At 39.9% G+C, this 23,401-nt stretch overlaps 2 protein-coding genes across 3 annotated transcripts in view; both read right to left on the bottom strand.

The window, feature by feature from the left end:
• LOC145440786 (uncharacterized) overlaps positions 1-23,401 on the bottom strand; it is a 213,180-nt gene that overhangs the window by 159,005 nt on the left and 30,774 nt on the right. The window lies entirely within an intron of this gene.
• LOC145440787 (uncharacterized) lies at positions 3,691-21,863 on the bottom strand. The gene is made up of 9 exons (XM_080318535.1): positions 21,747-21,863; positions 20,147-20,225; positions 18,568-18,705; positions 15,852-15,911; positions 14,568-14,717; positions 10,213-10,329; positions 9,622-9,676; positions 5,330-5,407; positions 3,691-3,806 (listed from the first exon to the last, which is right to left on the bottom strand). The coding sequence occupies exons 1-8, from the start codon at positions 21,752-21,754 to the stop codon at positions 5,367-5,369; spliced, it is 648 nt and encodes a 215-aa protein (XP_080174661.1). The 5' UTR covers positions 21,755-21,863; the 3' UTR covers positions 3,691-3,806; positions 5,330-5,366.

Here is a 23,401-nt window from a genome sequence, read left to right as displayed (position 1 = left end):
AAACATAGAACAGGACATCAAATTATTTCAAGGTAGGTTGCACTGAGAAATCCTAATGCTGGTAGTGACTACAGAGAGCACGGCATCGTTCTGAACTGACATTTTAAATTCGATCGGTTTCGGAATTGAATAATTAGTGTTTATTTAGGGTAGCTTAATTGAGAGCGAAACCGGGCAACTTATATTGCATCTGAATCTGTCTTAGGCAGTGCAGTTCGCCAATTATTAACAACAGCTACCCAGCGCACCGAACTTTAGGCGACTGCAAAGCTTTGAAGTAATGAATGAATTACACATGGGAATTGCTCCAAATTTCAAAGAATATCAAAAAGTTACTCAAATGAATTTGAAATCAGCCTATCCTCCGTTGAGCGCGAATGCTGGAGTTACAATTTCGCGAGATTTTTTGAATACGAAATAAGTTTTATCTTTAACAATAGTCTTCTCAGAATGATTGTGATGCACATTTTTAGTCAGAATTCATACAGACGTGGTTAATTTCTCACGCCCCCCTGAGAGCTTTCTGCGGCCCCCAGGTTGAGAACCCCTGCTCTAAGACGAAGAAATCACTTCGTTACTGATTTATAATTTAGTATAACGTCCGAAGCCTAGTAATGTGAGGAGCTTCCATATAGTCGACGCCCGCTGCCAAAATCTTCATGCTCTGCATTATAATGTGAATCGTTGCGATATATGGGTCATAGGACATATAGTAACTTCGTACACCAGTGACGTTGTTAGTTGTAACTTCGTCTTGGTTTCAATGTCAGCATATTCCATGCCGTCCTTTTTACATCGCCTATAGGCCAGGTGGGTGTCTGATATCGAAGAATACTCCAAATCGTTTCGGCACCTTTCTATCTTTTATTGTATCGCAGTCTTGTGGTGTATTGAAATGAAGAAAGTTTTAGCAATAAATTGAATTGAATGTAAAGAAATGATGCTTTGCAGATACATGTCCATATAAAGAGAGCTTGCATGGGTATTTGAGTGACTTACACAAAACAATGCTGGTATCCTTTCTGTGTTACGACATGATAAGCGAATGTGCCTATGGCCAAAATATATGCAGGCACAACCGCAGTTCCATGGACACATGAATATTATAATTCCCGAATACTAATTATCATTCAGTGAGTTTGTGAGCTCATTCGACTGGGAAGAGTCCGAAGTCGTATCTATTCATCACGAGGACATAATAATATTTCACTCGCGAGCCACAGCTTGGCCACTCCTGTACAGTGTACAGTAGGCTACAGTGTACACTCACGTCGCTCACATTCACCGAAACATTACTTTTCGAATTTAATGATACAATATCGGTGCAATAATTACATTTCTAATGCCGAACTCACTGGAAACACACTAATACCAATCCCTCCAATAATTGAACAAGACCAACGCCTTCAACTTCAGTTCCATGCCACGTATGCGTTTCTAATACTTCAACTGCAGTTGTGGACCCCATGGGCAGGCCGTGTTATTTTTGGCATATGCCAAAACTGCCAAAAATAACTTATTTTTGGCATTTTTCGATTTTTATTTTTGGCAGTTTTGGCATCGTCCTCTAAACAGATAGTTTCAGCCTCGAATTAGTCACAAAAACGCTTTATTTGGGCTAGTTTGTCAAAAGACACCACAAAATGTGCAACATCCACGTATAATCGGTTCCAACAAACAATAAGAAGAAGAAAAAACCTAACGATTTCATAGGTTAATAATATCAAACGAAACCACAAAATGTGCAGTATCCATCGGAATCGGTGCCAATAAGCAAAACAAAAGAAAGAAAAGCTTAACAAACACGCTCATCAGCTGATTTTTACAGCTGTTAAATATACTTAAATCGTTTGCACTGTAACAGTGCTTCCAAACCCAAGTCAGCTAAGTTTTTCCTAAATTCATTTCTCGCCTAGCGAATCTGGGAAATATCGGCTTCAACAGTAGCCGTTGGGGGAAAGAATGTTGCCAGTCATCCACAAAAGGTTTTCAGAGCTTCAAATTCTTTGGAGGGCTGAACCGGCTTCCATGCATCATGAAAAGAGATCACTTCGCCAGTGCCATCGATCTCATCGCGGAAAAAATTTTGTTCCAGATCCTTTTCCAGGAGTTTCCTGTGTTGTCTCTCAACACATTCTATTTAGTAGCCCGACTATCATTTCTCCTTCCGTCTACCGATATATTTTCGGAGGACTTTTGTCACTTCAGGTGGCTTCAGGTGGCTTTAATATTACTAACTCGCATGGAAGAGTCCTGGGAAGGTTAGCTTGTTCAAGAACATTGACGCAACAAGACTGTCTGGCAAAACGAGACTATGCAGCTCAGAAATAGCCAGACAGTTTGTTGCGTCACAATGTTCAACTCGATCACAATGCAAAAATCGTGGTTGATTTTGGGGGTTCCAGTTTCATGAGCAGAATATAATTTATATTTTAATAATCAGTACTGCGGCAGCTTCTCATTGATGCCCGTTTTATCGAATTTAGTGTTCGACAAGCCGGTCAAAAATGGTCGTAAAATTGCATTTGGACAAGTGGAAAGTATGACGTAAACCAAATGCAGTCAGCCGTTCAATCTCGCTGTGCCTACACCATTTAGGACACCTTGCTTTCATCCCTAATGGGTGGGCTGGACCCAGATTAAAGGGGCACTGCGCTCTAAAAATGATGTGGTCTCAAATTGAAGATAAAAACGAACAAAGATTTTTGGCCGTTGCCATTTCCTTCAGAACGCCACCGTAATAGAGCTGCAAGTTATTGAAATTTCTACAAGACCAGCTGCCGCGGCTACTTAACCCGTTACATGACACGATATTTTCACCGTCGCACTTGCTCGACGCGATTAGGCAGTCACGCAGAGAACGAATTTTAGATAGTTGTCAGCCGATGTTATGAAGGAAATGTGTCTAAGTTTCGTTCTCTGCGTGACTGCCTTATCGCGTCGAGCAAGTGCGACGATGAAGACATCGTGCCATGTAACGGGTTAAGCAGCCGCGGCAGCTGGTCTTGTAGAAATTTCAATAAATTGCAGCTCCATTACGGTGGCGTTCTGAAGGAAATGGCTGCGGCCAAACATTTTTGTTCGTTTTTACCTTCAATTTGAGATCACATCATTTTTAGAGCGCAGTGCCCCTTTAAGAAACCTGCTTTTCACAAACGCCCTTCTCGCTGGTAACGCGGTCCTGTTAACACAACACCATGAACGAAATACACTATTTGGCAGGCCGTGTTATTTTTGGCATATGCCAAAAATTGCTTATTTTTGGCATTTTCAAATTTTTATTTTTGGCAGTTTTTGCATCTGGCTCCTGAAATGCCACAAATAACACGGCCTGCCCATGGGTCAGTGTACTACTCCTGATTCGAAATTAAACCTGCCCAAATATGGTCGCTGATGCGTGTTTGTTGAAATCTTCCAAGTCTAAACCCGGATAGATGTATCTACTGTCATCTGGGAATCTTCTCTGCGAATGTGATCGTAGATGCGTAGCCCTATAAATCGGGTAATAATGCAGAGCAATTTGACACTGATCCAAAGCGTGCGAAGGTAGAATTTTATTAAACAAGCCGTTTTAGTAGGGTTGCATTTAAAACAAGAGCTTTTTTAAAAAACACTTTGTTCCAAACATATTTAGGCTAATGACATCAAATGTTTCAAATGTTGTATAATTATGTAATTGTGCCCATATGATATGGAATGGTTGGAACCGTCGAAATAATCGTATTTTGAAACTTTGCAGCGTAAATCCATCGGTATAGAGAGGGTGTAGTAGGCAGCAACGATGAATCAGCAGTTATCTGTCATGCCTGCGAACATGAAAGAACAGTGAGAGATAAATCATAGTAAGATAATGATGAGCCATATCCACCAAAATCCGTGCTCATGCTCATTTTGGTGCGAAACTATTTACGCTTCGCATGATACTATCTCAATGTTCCAATAATTTAGGTTATCCGAAGTGATAATACTACGGTGAATATAGTATGGTAAAGTTATTTTACCTGACCTATTTGAGTCTATAATCACCGTACCCGTCATAACTTTTTTTTATCATGGGCGCTCTAGGCACGCACCAATCATAGACAGTCAGATTATAGGGCCTTGGTAACCATGGCAAGATCGAAACCTGTTCTCCCGACCGAAATACCCAATCTCTAAAGCAGACTTCGACAATACTAGCCAGTCTTCAGGATAACCAGCAGACCACGACCAAACATCGACCTCGCCATCCGCCACATGCCACCTCATTTTGTCGCTTGCGTCTTATATTCTCTGCATTACTTTTCATTAAGTCTGCATGCCTATTCTTTACTTCGCCTAGGCTAAGGTGGGTGTCTGATCTTAAAGGCTATACTTCAAGTTGTTTCGAAACCTTCCTATCTTTTCATTGTATCGCAGTCTTATGATGTTTTGAAACGATGAAAGTATTAATAAACCTGATTGATTGATGTGCAGCCCGAGAAAAGCTACCTGGCATTCAGATCATAACAACTTCTTTTGAATGATAATTCGTGGAGTAAAATCATTGGCTGTATAAGCTGCATGGACATTCATTCACAATGAAGCCTGTATATTAATTTGCCAAGATTACGTAGCCGACGACCTACGTACGTCGTACGAGTAGCCCAGATTCAAAATAAAGCCAATGTAGGAAAGTGTGCCGTAGCATATAAAGTCAGATGAAGTCACTGTTCCATATAGTTTAGTTCCGACTTTCTTTGTTGCCATTGTCACATTTACACGGTCTGTGTTTCAAATTCTTACACAATACGTTTCTAAATCCCCAATTCGTAAAACAAGCAGGTCTATGCTCGTGATTACCAGTCATCATCACCAATAAACGACGAACGGGCGGACATGTAAAAAAAGAACGGTGAGGGCCAACGACCGATATTCCAAGAAGATTCGGAGCACCACATTTTTTTACTTGATTGAGGGGTGAACCCGTCCTTTTAGTTCAGGGCAGGGATATCTAGAAACTAGATATCTAGAAGTTCTAGATATCCCTGGTCCAGTGGTTCTCAAAGTTTTTTAGACACGCCTCCTCTCATGATAGTGAAAAATTTCGCGCCCCTCGTATCGTCATATGAAAAAATGCAACCAGAATGCTAGCAATCCCAAGAGATAGTTTGATGGCATACGACTGTTGATGAAAGAATTATCAAATAGTAAATCTGGACTATACACATTTTTTTCAGTTGACAGCAGCTTCGCGCCCCTTGAGATGCTTTCACGACCCCAATGGGGACGCGCCGTGGATTATTTATGTCTGTAGTAACAATCTCACTTGAAGATAGGCTGCTAACTATACGCAATTCTGTCCACTCACCTACGTCAATCTTCAATACTTCGTCACTTCTGGATCGTCATTGTCTCACCACGACGGGTATGCGGCATATGTTATTATCTGAAGGCATTGTAGAGTGTTTTAGGGGGAGTGCCGGTTAGAAACGATAGCCTTGAATAGTGTGCGGGTATTCGCGTCACGCATATAATATTACATTGTAGCCTAATCATGACATTGCGGATGCAAATTCCTTTAATTTTAAGTCCTTACTAGGGATGGTGCGAACCCCTCAAAGGTTCTGGCTCATGTGAACGTGAACCTATTTGAAAGGTTTTATGTGAACGCAAACACGAACGTCAGCACGAACCTATGACATCACGTGACGCCATATTGCTAATTCTAAGCCTAGATTTCCGTAAGGTAGTGCATGACAATTAGGGCGACTTATTTGACCTAAAACGTAAGATTTTGTCCTAGAACTGTACTACTTATCTTCGTTTCTGGTTAGAACTGTCTGTCATTACGAAGTAGTTAGCCCTGAGCCAACTTTTTTGACTTAAACACTGACAAATTGTTACGTGACTTTATTTTAACTAAATTTGGACCTATATGAAGAATTCCAGTGGTTACATCACGCATTATGGAAGAACTAACTGAACTTTGTCGTAGTACACCGAAAGGGAGTAAAGTGTCTGTCCTTACAAAGTAGCTTGCCAAGAATGGAGAAGGAACGTTCAACGGTAGCATTTGTTGGCAGGCAACACTGAAGTTGTGTGTACACTGTACAGTACACGGCTGGTGATACACCGTGTTGCTTCCATCTGACAATAATGTCTACATCACAATTTTTCATCATGCGCTTGTTGATATAAAAACCAATGCGCATTGACCGCGCAGACTTGCTTCAGTTAGGATATTGTGGTACGTTGAGCATAACACCATGCCAACCTATTTGTTTCATTTGACCGTTTACGGTTCACAATAAGCAGACAATGGGCCGTCTACAACGGTAGGCAGATGAATTGGGCTACAACCTGTAAAATATCAATGATAAGTTCACTCACAGACTTTGTAAACAATTATGACATTTTTTGACCTAACGCTACAATTTTGACTTTTTTTGACATGCCAAATCGCCCTAATGATAATGTACACGATACCTAGCGACGACTCAGGCCACATTATGTCACAATGCTGAAGTACAGACTGACTTTTTGGCATCACCAAATTTATCACCTGGGACAATCAAATGCTATTAGGTAAAATCAATATCTCGCGTCACTTAGCCAAAAATCGTATGACAATGTATGGCGTCAGACTATTGCTACACTGATATCGATCAGAGTGAAAACCAGGTTTCTATACTTGCTACAGATACTACCATAGAAATAAGTTCAAAAGTAGTAAACACGCCAATCGGACGTATTTGGTTTTTATTGTGATACAATAAATATATCAATTCAAGATAGAGTCCGTAAACCTATATGCTAGACTTTTTACATTAGACTACGTTACTACAGTACTATATACCTTGCCAACAGTTGCCGAAGGCAAAAATTGATTTACGCTCGTATTAGCATTGCGACATGTGACACGTGACGTTGAAGACCCGAAAAACGAACATAATTTAAACAAAAGCCAGTAGACTATGCCGACATGTTTGATTTTATTCTCAAATCCTTGGAGCTAATGTACCGGTATTAATTCGATTTAATCTGCCAATGATAACTCGCGCAAACCAGACTCGGACAACCAGACAATTCTAGTTTCCAAATAAACTAATTAGCGGGACATGCCGGTCATCTAATTCTAATATGATTGGTGAAATGTTTCTTTGCTCTAATTCCATATTTCTTGTAACTTGTGGAATGTTTCAATGCTCCAATTGTATTTCTCATCTAATGTCTGATTTTCCTGGGAACGATGCAGGAAAACTGTACAGTGCGAAACGAGCCAATTGTGCTGTATACATTCGTCATCCTCATGCAAATGAAAATGAGAATTGATTTGATATGACCTGAAATGGATTCAATGTACAAGGTTTCACGGGTAAATTAATTTTAGTTCTAATCTAATTTGGAAAAAACACTGTGTAGTATAAATCTAATTTCAATGTAGTTTGGAAAAGCCTAGCATTCTCTTGTTGTTTAACTCTGCCGTAAAATAGCGATCTTCATATTAATTGATCGCCCCCTTTTCAAGCTCCACACCGATCATTTCCCCCCAAATATTAGGAACCGAAAAATGGGCATACAAACTGTAATCACCGGCGAGTTGACTAAAAAAAAGGTCAAATTTTCGGCTCGACCTCTAAATTACACTTTTAAAGCTAAATTTTGGTGAGTTGACTAAAATAATGTAATTTCCCCGATTTGACTCCAAAAGGACCGTTACAGCACTTCGTCATCCCTCCCCCCCAAAAAAACCGTTAGTCTTGGCCCCCCATAGGGCATATAAACCAAACTTCTGGGGGGCATTGCCCCTCAGACCCCCTCCCCGATACCTCTTTACCGCTACTTCTCAACAAAAATTGTTGGACTCTTTAGTTAGTTGACTTAATTCGCGTGAAGCGCGAAAAATTTCAATCATTCACGATTGAATCGGTCAATATGATTGGGAATTGCATTGCTGTCAATTTTTTATCCTCTCTATGCTCATGTATTCAGATTTACCGGTGGAGCTGAGTGAGATGTCTTGGAAAATGTAGGGCCCGTAAATAATAATTAAACACATTCGGGCGTACCAGTGGGTATAATGACTTCGTTATGTGGTGGCATTTCGTGGCCTGCTGTCTGCTATGTCAAAAGATATTCAAATCGTCCATACGTACTAAACTAAAAGACGCACACGATTTCAAAGTGGTATTTCTGTACTGGCAATTAATTTTTCTCTGCAGCCATTTAGGCGCCTATGGTCAATTAAACATGAATGTATCGTATGTATATCGAAGTCGGTCAGCATAGAGGCAGTCCTTTTCCGCCAAAGTTTTCTTGTTCTGGCACACTTCTCGGAGTCGCATGTTACATGGCCTGAAATTTCATATGTCTTGTTCCGTCATGGCGTGGTAATGGCTGACGCCGAGATGCCCATTTCGAAAACTCATGCGTATTATTTCCTGATGGAAGGGTATCCAATAATCAAGAAATTTGACACTATTAAATCGCGCGCAGCGCGAAAAAGTCTTGAAGAAGTTACATAAATTTCCAAAATAATACTCTATAATTTACGTTAGTTCACGAAAAAAATTTGAGCCCCCTTCGAGCTAGCCCCCATCCCAATTGGGGTTGGGGGTGCGGCAGTTACGGTCCTGTACTCCAATATACCCACTTACCGTGCCATCGCCCCCTATCGACCCTTCGTCCGTTTTCTCCCGCCTATCGCCCCCTTTGCTATTTTCGCCCCCCCTGGACCGCCAAATCGCCCTCTGGGGGCGATATCGCACACGTTGGGAACCACTGGTCTATAGTGTCAAACTATTGGGACAAAAATTATTAGGTATGGTGTGAACGTGAGGTATACACGTTCGCGTTGTGAGTGTGAACATCTGCAATTTGCAGATTTCGCGTTCACAAACGTACCTTGGCAGGTTCTGCACTGTGAGCCTTTATCATGTATTACCATTTTTCACGCCATGAAAACGCTTTAAGTTGAAAATCATCGCATTACAATTTCGGACCACTCTCCGCGTGGCTCTGACAACATGAAAATAAATTCAGCACTAAACGAGGATGTACCTTGCCAATTAAAATAAATACTCGAAAGTTTGCTCGGAATGTTCGGCTTTCCGTATGTGAATCGTCAAGTGACTCTCTGCTGTATGCTTTGTCCGCAATCACACAATAGCAAGAACTAAATACACTTGTACAGAAAATCAGCGAATTGTGTTTAGTCTACCGATCAATTCTTTACATCAACGAAATTGATATTAAGAATGCTTTTAAGTGTAATGTAAAAATATCTATCTGGTGTCGGATACGGGATCTATCTTGATTTGATATTCCTATTGTATCATAAAAACTAAATCCGTCCAATCGCGGTGTCTAACTTGTATCAGATATTGATTATGTGGAATTATTATAGCATTTCCTTGTTCCAGTTGGTACATTGGGTGGCGTTTAAAAAGTCATGTACTTCAGTATTGTGGCATAATATAGCCTCAGTCGTCGCCACTGAAATGCAGGGTTGGGATTTACAATATGACGTAATAGGCTCGTGTTCACGTTTGCGTTCGCACAGAACCTTTCAAAAAGATTCGCGTTCACACGAACCAGAATATTTCAGGGGTTCGCACCATCCCTATTATTTACCAAAGCTCCTTGAAAGGAATTACTTACTAATGCGTACTCCTGCTGGTACACTCCTCACAGGCCTTCGATAAAAGTGGTTCACCTGTGTACAAAAAGAATGTTAACATTATTGAGTAATCGAATTCGAGCAAATATAGGCTATATACGAGACATCAGAATTAGTCTCGTAGCCCCTCTAGATCTCTGAATATCTGGATTGACCATAGAAGTAAAATGTCTGACCTATAAGTGCATACTAGCCGTTATGTCTAAGCTTACGATTTGTAGTTGTCCGTACTCATACTGAGAGAACCTGTGATGTGTGCCTGAAGGCGATTGAATATATGATAATTTGGACTGGGTATAACTATTCGAGGACTCAAATCAATTCCGAGGATCAATCTTAATGATTTTGGTCGATTGGCGAGATTAGATGTTTTCAAGTATTGAAAGCAGACGGATTTACATCGAGAGTAATATTTCAACAACCGTAAATATATTTCCAAATATTAAATGCGGTTTCCACACTGATTATGATACTTATATTAGCTCGTAGAATGATAACCGTCTAAATTTATTGTCCACGGTGTCATAATTCAGACAGCGTCATTGAATTGTGGAAGAAGTAAGTTTCCTTACATGCTGTGCACGTAATGCACTCATCAGCTTCGATTCCAGACCCCGCTGCTGGAAGAACACACAAAGGACTGAGATGTGGAAAAACAATAGCAGGGACGTTGCAGTGACGAAAACTTCCTGAAAATCGGTTTCGGTTAATTACCAATGACGCTTTTTTGCACCCGCACTTGCACTTATGTAGGATAGGGTTGTCATACGTCCGGAATTTCCCGGACATGTCCGGAATTTCACTGAAAAATCTGCGTCCGGGAGGAATTTCTAAAATATGCCGAATTATCCGCAATTTTGAAGGCTTGAAGCAGGCTCAAAAGTTTTTCGAAAATCAACATAAACAATATTATTTTCAACCAGATTTATGCTATTCAAAATTGTTCTTCGCGCCGCGCGCGAGTTAATGCAACGTATAATGAAATTAGTATGGGCAGCAGGCACCACCGTCTCCAAAAATGCAATCAAAAGTAATATAAATAACCATCATTTACTGGAATAAGTCTGATAGGAATCCCAATTATAAGCTAACGGTATATTCCAAAAGCTGGTTAAGTCGATTGGATGCCTCAATCACAGACAGTGGTTTCAAGTCTTTGGGTTGTTCGCCTTTATCTGGAGATCGCGATGACGTTGGACGTAATCAGCTTCCTATAGGCCGTGAGTAAGTTTGGGCAAGCTGAATTTTTTTAGTAATCAGTTATCAAGTTTTAACCTTTGCCACGGAACATTTTCAAGTGGGAAATGAGGTCGCGGCCATAAAAGGTTGGAAATCACCGGATGTGGGTGGGGAGGAGAAAAATGTTGTTTCGGATCTAATTAAAACGCATATACAGATAGCCCACCGGCCTAACAGTATAGCAGGACTGCCAAACACAATCCTGACAGGCCAGACACGGCCCGCCAGATGATTTCATCCGGCACGTGGAGGAATCTATTGCAAACCCTAGCAAGTAGCAATCACCAGAGCTCACATTACAGATGGCCTAATTCATGACCTATGTTACAGTGTTGGGATGACTCGAGTCAGACTCGAGTTAACTTTTTCGTATGACTTGACTTGACTTGACTCGGCGCTTCAGAAATGTGGATTGACTTGTGACTCTGAGCAAAATTTACGAGTCAATATCAAGTCATCAATAAGTAAATGGTGTCGACTAAATCAATGTATCATATGTAATTGTGTATGTTCGGATAATTCGCGATGCGCCAGTGACACTTGTGCCAGCAACCAGTCTTTCACTTATTGTACGATCCACTTCCGCTGGTCCTCCATTGTTATATCATAAATAAATTGGCCGCAAATGAAATGTTCGCAGCTTACGTTGTTGTAGTAGTAGCAGATTAATCTAATAACTGTTTCCAAGATGGCACAGTGCTTACATTGTGCAGTGCTCACCTTTCCCACCCTCTTGAATGATTTAAATCAAATGAATACAGTGTATGCATTTATATTCTTACGGATGTGTAGATGGGTATTATTGTACCATACCAATTTACCCACCAAAATTCTCACTTATTTTATTAGCAGTTCTACGTTAGGGTTGCCATACGTCCGGCATTTCCCGGACATGTCCGGAATTTCACTGTTGAAAGTAGCGTCCGGGAGGAATTTCTAAAATATGCCAAATGTCCGGAATTTTGAAGACTTGACCTAGGCTCATAACTTTTTCGTAAATTAACATGAAAACATTACTTTTGGGAATGTTTATGCTGCTGCATGATATTTTTCTTCGCGCTGCGCGCGATTCACTATCACATTTATTGATTTTAATATGGGGAGTAACAACCTCGCAAAAAGTACAATAAAATATAATAAAAAACAACCTTCATTTACTGGAATAAGCCTAATTGTAATCGCAATTATAGGAGAACGGTATATTCCTTGAGATTGTTAAGGCTCTTTAAATGCTTAATTCAATGATATATAGTGGTTCCAAACTTGGCGGTCGTTTGATTTTATTCTGGGGCTCGCGAATATGCTAAACGTAATCAGCTTCCGAAATAGCCCGCGAGTAAGTCTGGGCAAAGGTGCTGACTTCTTTTAGTAATTAGCTCGTCAAATTTTGATCCGGGCCACGGAACATTTTCAAATTGGAGATGGAGTCGTGACCATAATAGGTTGAAAACCACTGAATGTGGGTTTTTTATGACGCTCCGTGGTGCGCACCTGCATAAGGCTGATAAACAATCTCATCGGTGGGACAGGAACTTGAATTAACGATGTACAATTACGCTCTCTGTATTTTCGAACTCATCATCCTCCACCAGCTCTACCGCTAACTCTGGTCATGTGGGCGGATAGTAGTAACTATAGTAACTATATAGTAATATTTGAAACAACCAATATTATTGAGAGAATTCATTCAATAAATTTAACGACCAGATGCATGTAGAAACCATATTCATATAGCAACCCCCCAGAAGTTGCATCGATTACCCTATTGCGGGCGCAAAATCATTGTTTATTTGGGTCGGAAGGGACTGAAAGATGTGCTTTCGGTCCCGGTTACACAACACACAGCCACATACATACTCCTGAATAACCGGATTGTGACTACCTCTGGTCTATGAGTAAAGCTTTGCTAGAGTGACGTCATAGCTCATTTTGAAATCCTCTGGTGGGCGCTAAAGGGTGTCCGGAATTTGTGTCACAGAAATATGGTAACCCTATTCTACGTGTACAAGTGATTTGTGGTACAGAACTTCAGAATAACGCGAAACAATAACTTCATATTGTTAATTTATTCGCTAAAAGCTTTTCAACTAACTCTCATCAGTAGCGAACGTTAGTGATGGGGTGAATCAAATTCGAAATGTAAGAACTATTTTGTCTGTATGACGTAATAATAACAAAAACAAACTACTAGTAGACGGGCTAGATACGGTAGTAACGGTACAAAACAAACGTTAACGAGTACATATTCTACGTGTGCGTGTGCGTGTGCGTGTGCGATACAACGCATTTTTGTATATTTATTGTATATTTAACTTTATATTCGTTATTTGATTCAAGATAATTATTCTATATTTCACACAGCTGGTAAAATATTATGACTTTGAATCATCACTCATACTTCGAAAATTCAATTTGACTTGAATTGTGACAATCTATAGGCGAATATGTCATAGGCTAGTGGTCGCAGCGGTGTGTAGACGAGTACTTCTTCATTATAGAATCCGTTGATCTTGAATGAGGACAAATATGGACTGGTCAAGTTAGACTAGTGTTTCTTAACCTTTTTGAACTTGCGGATCGGTGAAACATCAAAACAAGTGCTGCGAACCGGGGAACCTTCAATGAATCAAAATTAACCTAAATTACAAATACAACAAATGCATGCAACTAAAAAGCAATTACTGGAAATTTCATCTAACGCTGCCTTTTAATATTAGACGTGTCCTTATAGGTGTTCCACATAACTGTTCATAAATGAGTTACAGGATACTTTTAAACAGATCCTTACATCACTTGCAGCAGTATGACGCACGCCAAGGTAAAAGCAGGCCATGTACTCTATATTACATGTATAACACCATGCTAAAAAGTAAGTTTGAAATTTCGAAATAAGTTTAAAATGTGACGTTTCATCAATCTAATTAATGTACTAGCGTCCAACTTCATTTATTTGCGGATTGAGATATAAATATCCAATATATTTGATGGACCGGCAGTTACCACGATCCTATACCGGCATTCGAGAACCACTGTGGTATCACGGATTTCGTGTCCATGATATTTAGATATTATCATGCTGCGATTTGCACCTCTTTCAGACCACGTTCGTCTCGTACCAGGATAAGACCTGTTCGAGAATTTGAATGCATCAGGACGGCCATCGATTGTATATTAATATCTCACTAGCCTTCTTTTGACAAGCCAATGATGAATACAAGATATTCTTTTAACAAACGGTATTACCAGAGATATCTATCACTGAGTATTAGCATATTGAACATCTCCGGAATTACAAGTGAATGAAAATCAACCTATTCTCTGTCCTAAACTCTCTGGGCATCTTATTCACACTCCAACACTGACAAACAAGCGAAATTTCGGGTCGTTTACACGATTTGCTATTTTTTAATCAGACTCGATGCAAGTCGAGTCATCAAATCTTCATGCCATAAAGTGAAGCCAACGTCAAGTTTAATAGGATTTGTCTCAGTCGCCTGTTATGGTCTTCCTTCTCAAATCATATTTTGCGGTTGTGATCAGGAGATATTTAATGTGTGGCGATGTCGTATTTGCGATGGAACCTATTTGTAAGATTCCCGCAGGAAGCATGTTTTTAAAAGAGGAAATTATGGGAATCTCGGGAAAGCATGGGCACATTTTCTAGTTATCAGATAGACAAGGACCTTACCTTAGGACAGATAACCAGAAGACCACGGTGTGTGATCAATCCCCCAAAATCCGATCCAGAATTTACTCCGTTTAGGTCCCAGCAAGTCATGAAGATGATTCCTACAATAGCTTTAAACGACAATATCGTAGTACGGTAGTCGATGTTCATCTGAAGTATATTAAATTATGATAAACTATAGAGTTGAGGCGAGAATCCATGAAAGCAATACTTATTCACATAAAATCATCAAGGAAATGAACAAATTATTCAAGCGCTGTATATACGTTCCCTTAAAAATACCGAACGATATTTGGAAACTGTGGGCGGGCACTATTTCCATATTATGGAGACGGGCACCACACAACTCGCTGCTATAGCATTAGCCGTTTCAAGAATGTGGTCAGCGCACAAACCAATGTAAAACAGTTCGACGGGATCCGCTGGGTTGTAACCAAGTCACTACAGGTTTTTGGTTCACAAGTCAATTTTACTCATATAATTATGACCCGAGTCAAGTCGAATAATTTTCAATTCACCATCCAGTCAAGTCGGAGTCCAGGTTAAGGAGCAACGGGTCGAGAACGAGTCATAGTGTGGAGACTCGAGTCCTAGTCCAAATCATATGGTGTTCAGTGTTCATTATCAAGTTTAAGCCACGTTCAACTCTCTTCTGTCAAACTTTTGGGCGATATCGAATGCCTCATATCCACAATACATTCATGTTCGTCACACTTTATATGTTTATCTAAACAGTTGATAGGCGGATTCTGGGCATATCGGTCCTGATACACGGGAATGGAGTCGAGTCATATAAAATGTTTCGAGCCATGTGGCTTGGTCGAGTCATACGTGATGACTTGAGTATACTAGTCGATTCAATACGAAGACTGACTCAAGCCAAATCTAGTCCTTTTCCATTTTACTAAAATTGCAACTCGAGTTATGGCTTGAGTCATTACAACCCTGAGAATCCGAAATAGCCTTTTAAAATGATTGTGACCCGATGATGAAGCTTTTTCCAGTGTAATGCTTGAATATAATGCTTGCTTGGTCTTCACTCATAGCGAATGGTAGGTAAAGCTCTAAATGAGAGACCACGGTTTGCGTCATGGTCTCATGGCCTCATGGAGTTATCTTGACTCCACCTTCCCAAAGCGCCACATTTCTTTTAAGGTGTCCTCACAAAGAAAAAGCAAAGAAAAAAGGACAAATGAAGAGAACAAGCGAATGCGTCCAAAAAAGACATCCGAACACCACCCATCTAACCAACTAACTTGAAAACATACCATATTTATCACCTACCGGTGTAATAGATGGTTTTTTTCTCGTCGCCGACATCGCCACGCTGCCGAGCATGAGATACTAAAGACAATAGGGAAATATAAATTCATTGAATTGATCACCATAACCATTGTTTAAAGTTTCTGGTGTTTTGGATAATCCTTAGAAATATTGGGAAGTTTACCCACATCGTATCCATAAATTATCTCATCCGTTTTACTATCGGTTAGGGCTGGGCACAATGATTCGAGTACTCGAATCTGAATCGAGTAGTAATTTTAATGATTCGAGTCGAGTAGTGAAAGACGATTTTTTGAGTACTGAAATTATACGCTTCTCGCCACTGAAAGTTAATTTATCAACAAGAATTATAGTTTCGATGCTAATATTCGCTGTTGAAGCCTTGAAACCTTGATTGGCCGTATCGTAGCTTACGAAATATATAGTGCAAAGCTATGAACGTTGATGGAAATAGCACATTTCCGAAGTCATGATCATCCCACAACATTGTCACCAAGTGAAATGAAATCGGTATGGTCGAAAAAATACCAAAGTATCTTTAATGTGACGGATAACAGGCACTATATTCTTTGTGATCGCATGAAAGGAACATATTTGAACTTTGACATATAATATTATGGTATGACGTCATAATGAGTGATACTCGATTACTCGACTTGACTCGAAGCACATTACGTGATTCAGAGTCGAATCACTCAGGTACTCGATTTTGCCCAGCCCTAGTATCGGTATACGCTTGTTACATAGACAGTGTAGAGGCCTATTAAATATGAGGTGGTCAGTGTAATTGCCATAAAAATGGGGTGCAATCGCTTCTGAATCACAGTATCTGAATGTATGCTGATGATTCTGCCTGTTCATTTGTCATTTCGCATTTTATCGCAAAGATACATCCTGCGATTCCGAACGTATTTCGAGAGCGAAAAGAGTGATAGATGGGTGCGAATAAACAGATACACCCGTCGTACACGAATACAGAACATATCTCCGACTCCCACCACGGTACAAATCGAACACAACATTTCAGGCCAAATGATGGCACGTAGGGAGGTGTACGTACTGTCTGTACACAGGATAAAATGCACGTATAGGAAAGGCATGTAGGATGTATAACCGCGATATTACTGAGTTGAGTTATGTTGTCGTGGACCACCATTTGGGTGGGAAAACACACCCTTTTCGCTAAGATTGTAGCCACCTCCGCTTAACTACTTAGTGTACGTGAACCCACGACCAAATCCACTACTTAAAACTACTTACCTAAGTATATTCTATACCAGACTTGGGCAACGTGCGACCCGCAGAGCTATTCTGAGCGGCCCGTGAAAGTTTGCTTGGAATTCAAAATATAAAATCTACTTCTGAATGTTAATGCGTGGTACTACAACCATAGGCTGTACAAACTGAGCCGGAAATTTGTTTACCTTGAAGCCTGTTCATCTGTGTGCGGCGATTACGTAGCCTACGTATATATGTCGCATGAGTAATCCATGTTCAAGATAAAGTCAATTTAGCAAAGTATACCGTAACAATTGAAGGCACAAGCACTCAATGTTTCTATATAGTTTGGTTCAAACCTTCTTTGTTGCCATTGTCACATTACGCATGACAGTGTCTGTGCTTCAAATTGTTGCGTGATACGTTTCCAAATCCCTAATTCGTAAAACAAGTCAACCAGTGCTCGTGATTGAGTCATCATCACACATAAAAGATGAACGTACATGACACTAAAAGAAAAATGAGGGCTGAAGGCCGAAATTACAATGAAATTTGGAGCACCAAGTATTAGTTTACTATAAGAGGCAAACCCGTATTTTTAGTGATTTGTACCTAGCTGGTCGCCGTGTTTAAGGAATATAAGTTGAGTCGGTCTTATGATAAAAAGACACAGACATTCGAACAAGGCAGGGTGAATTTAGGAAGAACTATACTAGCTTAGCTAAACATCAAAGGCTATTTCACCAAGTTGTACACTGCTCGGGAGGCAGCGACCAAGACAAGCTTTGTAGAATCCCTGATATAGTTTGATGTCTTTTTAGGATAACGTGACTGGCGTTAAAATAGTTTAAAATGATTCACGTTCAATATTACTTTGAATTGTGACGGCGAATAAATATTTTTTGGTAATGAACCGTCACTTCCTCGTTACCTAATATTGACACAATCAATGCGCAGCTTGCATTTAAAATGTAATTCGCTACTTACAATCCAGAAATAAAATGAATACGCCGAATAATATCGTTACAATTTTTAACTCGGCTCGTCAACTTATTTTCTGCTTTTCATTTGGCCCGCGGGGAAAAATAACTGCCCACCCCTGTTTTATACAATCCTCTCCAAAGCCTTTACCTTGGATACTTCCCCTTGAAGTAGTTTTACATGTATTGAAAATTGCTACTTCTACTTGTAATTGAGTCGAAATTTACGGCTTCATTTCTACTTGAGTAGCATCTTTGACTTAATTAACCACTATTAGTATGCATACAAGCATATTTCAATGGTAATTAGCAAGATCTTTTAGAGTCATCAGATTAATAATGATACGCTACGACTCTCAGTATCAGCGTGCACTGTGCATCAGCGTGCAACATCCACTATCGAGAGCGCGACAAGATCGGAACAGTCGCTGTTTTACTCATATTGCAAAGTCAGTATGAATCGTGCTTCACTTGCCTTTACATTTAGCCATCAGTATTTCTACAGTACTGCTACTTACTATAACAGCGGAAACAATGTAGATCATTGATATGTAACCATAGAACCAGCCATCATATTTCGATGCCGCGATCTTGCTCATAACAATGTAGAATATGCAATAGCCTACGTTGAAAACGGCGGAACCGAAATAGACCATCTGAAAAAAAGAAGGAGATATTCGAAATTTTTCAAATGTGCGCTTCAAGGATAGCCATCTCTGCTGTTATCTGCTCTGAAAAGCTGACGGCGGGCCGTTTATTTACGTATTCCTCGGTAACAGCAGGACAGGAAATGGTATCAAAAGCATTGGTGCTCAGGAACTGCTTGTATCTCATACACTGTGGGCAAATCAACCTGTGCTATTGTTACACCGATTTATTCGTTATATCAATGTTTTTATTACGGCCCACGGGCCACTTTAAGGCTTTTTGGACATCGCTTACGCGATCTTATCTACGTCAGCGGCGTTTTAAAAAGCATAGAAGTGGGTCGTGCTTAGGGTTGCATTTAAAACAAGTGGAGATTAAAAAGACGTCAAAAGTTGGATAATTATGTCATAATAGTGTGAATACTTTCGAAAACACATATAGTATGAGCCTACGGACGATTTGCAGCCGATTGAGTCAACTTATATTATATGTAGGGCGAGTTTTTGCAACTTTTGCAACTTTTTTTACAGCTTCCGGCAGCTTCCTAAATACTCGTAAGATATGTAGAATGCTATTTTAAGCTGTTTGAAGGAATCTTACAGTGCAACTTTTTGCAACTTTAGTCCATTTTTTTCATGCGACTCTTTGCAACATTTTGCAATTTTTTCGATTTTTCATGAATGTATTTTCGGTTTTGGTGAAATACACGGCCAAATTCGACTGAAACACCGTAAATCAGCACCGAAGTTCGGGTATTTCGGGAGCTGAGCCGGTAAATTGACCTTTTTTTTAGTCAATCGAGCAAAATGTGGTCTTTTAGTGCAATTTTGCAAAAATAAATAAATAAATGCAATTTTCCGCGGATTTACCTGCAACAAAAACTTGCCCCGATTATATAGAATGGTTAGAAGCTTAGAAATCTCGTAATCGTCGTCGTTTCAACAGTTATAGCACGTAGATATAGATTATGGGCATGGAATGGATGTTCTGATAATGATGACGGACGACCTTAAAGATGCAACTTAACGATGTAGTCCTGGTTTAAGATATTATTGTCCCTTTATGACAGGGTTCGGAAGCCTTTTTTGTCAAAGGAGCCAAATTTACTCCATATTTTCAATTGTCAATTTCTGTCAATTGTGACGTTACAATTTAATATTTGTGACGTCATGGTGAAAAAATAAAAAAATGAATAACATATGTTTAAACAAGGGCCATGTTTTAACCTTGTTTGCTTTAAAATGATTTTTGTTTTAAATGTCGTGCTTTATAGTCGTGCTACAAGTCAGCAGATTCGGAATTAGAACAGAAGAATACAGGTCTGGTGTAGGCCGTTAAATGACTTTTGCAGTCGACACACACTATGAATACCGCAAACAACAAGTCATTCGTTTCTGAAACGTGGGCATTGCTGGCCAGTCGTAGAAATACAAAGTTCCAATTTCTTACCCCAACACCGAGAAGTTTTCTTTGAATGTCGCTGAGGCCGTGATCGACAATCATCCTCGTCATCTCTGTTGCAAGCACTCTATATGTTGTAGTGTGGTGTGAAATTATCGATGGTGTAGAGTTCGACAGGGTAGCAAAACGTCGTGTCTTAATCACTGTCTAGTGTCTAGTATAGTAGCTGTGTGGTAGAATTCGTGCTGAGATGAAACCGTTTAAATTAAAATCCTTACACATGTAATAGTTATTACTGTCGCGGCGCACACGAACTAACGGTGACAGATGCCACTGTTTCATTTTCAAAAATAAATAATAGTAAAAGTAATAATAGTATCTTAATGACATAATGTGGCGATGTAAAATAAACGTTGCACCGATAATCATTGACACTAAAGCGGTTGTAAGCAAAAAACTTATGAGGTGTATCCAGGCATGTTTACTTTTAGCATCTCTGGATCCTGAAGTAAACAGACAGTATAGTTACTACATTTGGAGCTTGATTCACCCTGTTACTGTAGCTCGCTACTGATATTAGTAGGTGGAAAAGCTTAAAATTAACGATATCAAGGGATTGTTTTGCGTTATTCCGAAGTTCTGTACCCCCAATGGCTTGTTCAAAATATAGATTTTTATGAAAGTTACAAATAAAAATGTCATCAAGAATTACAGACAAAACCTGACAAAACTATAATGTGTGCGAGGCAAAATTTTTAAGTAAGGATCCGTGAGTTAACTTCAAATCTGACATTTTCCTTATGGGGCAGGTTGCTCCCCGGATTGTGTGTATATTGTCCAATTTAACTGTGAATAAGGAAAATTATAACTGTGTAAGAACTGCAGACAATCTGGTAAGCTTTACGCATCATCCATCACGCTGCCAATTCAAGAATTCCTTTGTCAAATGCATTGGATGGAGCACTTATCTTATTTTTTATCGTCACATTTCTGAACCCACATATAGGAATGCGTTCCAAGTCGTAAATTCATGAATACATAACACATTACTGTGTGCTGCATTTAGGTAGCTTACATGTTAGCCATTATTATTCATGCTGTGGAAATTGGAAGTATAAATTCTTCTAACGCTCGATGCTTCTGAAATTTTGTGACGTAGGCTGCTCACTGATGATTCTACTAACCTTGTTTGGATACTGAAATACCCACACCATATATGTTTGAAAAGTGCTGCACCTTCGGAGTAATTTACACATTTCCTCGACTAATTGCTCCTTGGTCAGTGGTCACAATAGCACTATTTTAAAATGAATCCTCGGCACTCATATTCTCTGCCTGCCTTGGACTAATGCATTTAAATTAGATTCAAGTTACGCAGCGAATAATTCATAAATAGGCTATGCAAAACACTGGGTAAAGGTACACATGCGTACCTATTCTTTACCAGTGTACAGACATCTGCACATCATTTTTTACGACTATCAGACTGTATGGTATTGCAATACTATCGCCTGTTCAGTGTTCCCAAGGCTGAAACTTTTGTTTCGATTATATGCTGGCCACGAAATTAGTAATTACTCGATTAGGGCAGCGTGGTGTTTTTCTTTTACCACAGCAACATCAATAGCCGTAAAAGTGACCAACTCACTTCCTCATAAACACCTTGACATTTATTTGATATCAGACTACCGTGTAGAAGCCTAATGCTTTCGTAACGTTCAAGCTATCAGGGCATAGTTGTGTTCACCCCCTTCAAAAATATCGTTTATCGACTTATTTCAAGAGCAATAAACTGGGCATTGTTATGCTGTAGTCCAGGGGTTCTCAACTTCCCTTGTACAACGGGCCGCATTTTTACAAATAAAGACGCTGCGGGCCGCAGAATATTATTATCATGTATTTGTTGGCTACTATTAAATTTAGGCTACTATAGCCTATTTACCAGTCGTAAACGGGCATTTAGTACATTTTCATGCATTCTAGAGAGCATTAATGGACAGCGCTCGTAAGTTTACAGTGGCTGTTTTTTTTGTGTGAGAACATGTATCTTCGAGCGGCGCAAGTAAATCCGCATATGGAGCCTGCATTGCATTCGTTTCCAAGTAGGTGTATGCACCCCAAACCTTTCCAACAGAGAACAGAACTCCCTGTTTCAATGCGTGAGTGAGCAAGTATGAGATAACGGTCACTCTTTCGTTACAGAGGCCATTATCATGACTTTCAGCTCTCAGTGATATGAGAAGAAGTCTGGTGTTCGGGGTCATTTCTGAGCAAACCAATCAACCCTTCTCCTTTCCTTCCATGGCTGATGGAGTCCTGCACCAATAGTTACAGGAGTCGGCTTTGTAAATTTGTTGTTTTTCGCATTTCCTCTGCAAATATGTATACTCTGATAAAATGCACCCGGATAATTAGCTATGTCATGTCTGTGGAGTCGGTGGATTCGTGCAATGCTAGGCTAAAGTAGTCTATGCGGCAACGTGGTTCGGAAAATGCGATAAAAGATCGACTGGCATTGCTGTTACTCTTCTGGTCACGGTTGAATCAGACAACCGTAGCTTCGAAATTTATCAGGTCATATTGGCCTCGCTGCAAAGTTCTGGAAACAGCGAATATTCGCACAGCATGTTGAAGTCTTATTGAAATCACACCATCTCTAGCAGATTTCATGGGTTTAGCGATATTCTAAGCAATTTTGAACGATGCGTCTGTAACGTCGCTGCCAATTTTAACATTGCCCGAAATATGGATTGCTGGGCTTGCCATCAAGCTAGCTTCGTTTTTTCTAAGATTAGGCGATATGTGAAACTCCAGACGAAACAGGCGTGTTATCATTTCAAGCTTCGACGCTTCGTTACGACAACTGTTCTTTGACAAATATGACACATCGATTTTCCATTTATATCTGGGAAAGCAGATTCATTGCACGACGCAGAGTTACAAACCCAGCTTTCGACGTTCTCGTTTCTAGTAGGCTACTTGTTTCTGCTCAAACCATTCACGGAGTGTGAAACACTTTTTAAAAGTGTTCTACGCAGCGGGATTCTCTTGAAGCAGAATGCGGCCGAATACCGATTCAAAACAATAACAATCTAAACTTCTGCATAGGCCTATATCAAGAAACCAGAACACATCAAAGAATGAGTAATCAAACGAAACAGACAGTGCGATAAGGAAACTAAGTAGCTAAATTAATATGTAACTATTCTGTGCCATTATAGTAATTGCTTCCGCAATGAAAGATGTCGCGGGCCGCAAAATAAACGTCTGCGGGCCGCATGCGGCCCGCGGGCCGCGGGTTGA

Source organism: Botryllus schlosseri, chromosome 6 (genome assembly GCF_051294905.1).
Source record: "Botryllus schlosseri isolate E-star chromosome 6, Bs_hap1, whole genome shotgun sequence".
In the NCBI taxonomy this organism is placed as follows: domain Eukaryota; kingdom Metazoa; phylum Chordata; class Ascidiacea; order Stolidobranchia; family Styelidae; genus Botryllus; species Botryllus schlosseri.
This window is presented reverse-complemented; position numbering and strand designations above follow the sequence as displayed.

Excerpts from the sequence above, each read along its gene's own strand:
- LOC145440787 (XM_080318535.1), bottom strand. Across the intron at positions 18,706-20,146 it reads GAAAACTTCTCGGTGTTGGG|ATGGTCTATTTCGGTTCCGC; the intron begins GTAAGAAATTGG and ends TCTTTTTTTCAG. Across the intron at positions 9,677-10,212 it reads GTGCATTACGTGCACAGCAT|GTGAACCACTTTTATCGAAG; the intron begins GTAAGGAAACTT and ends TTTTGTACACAG.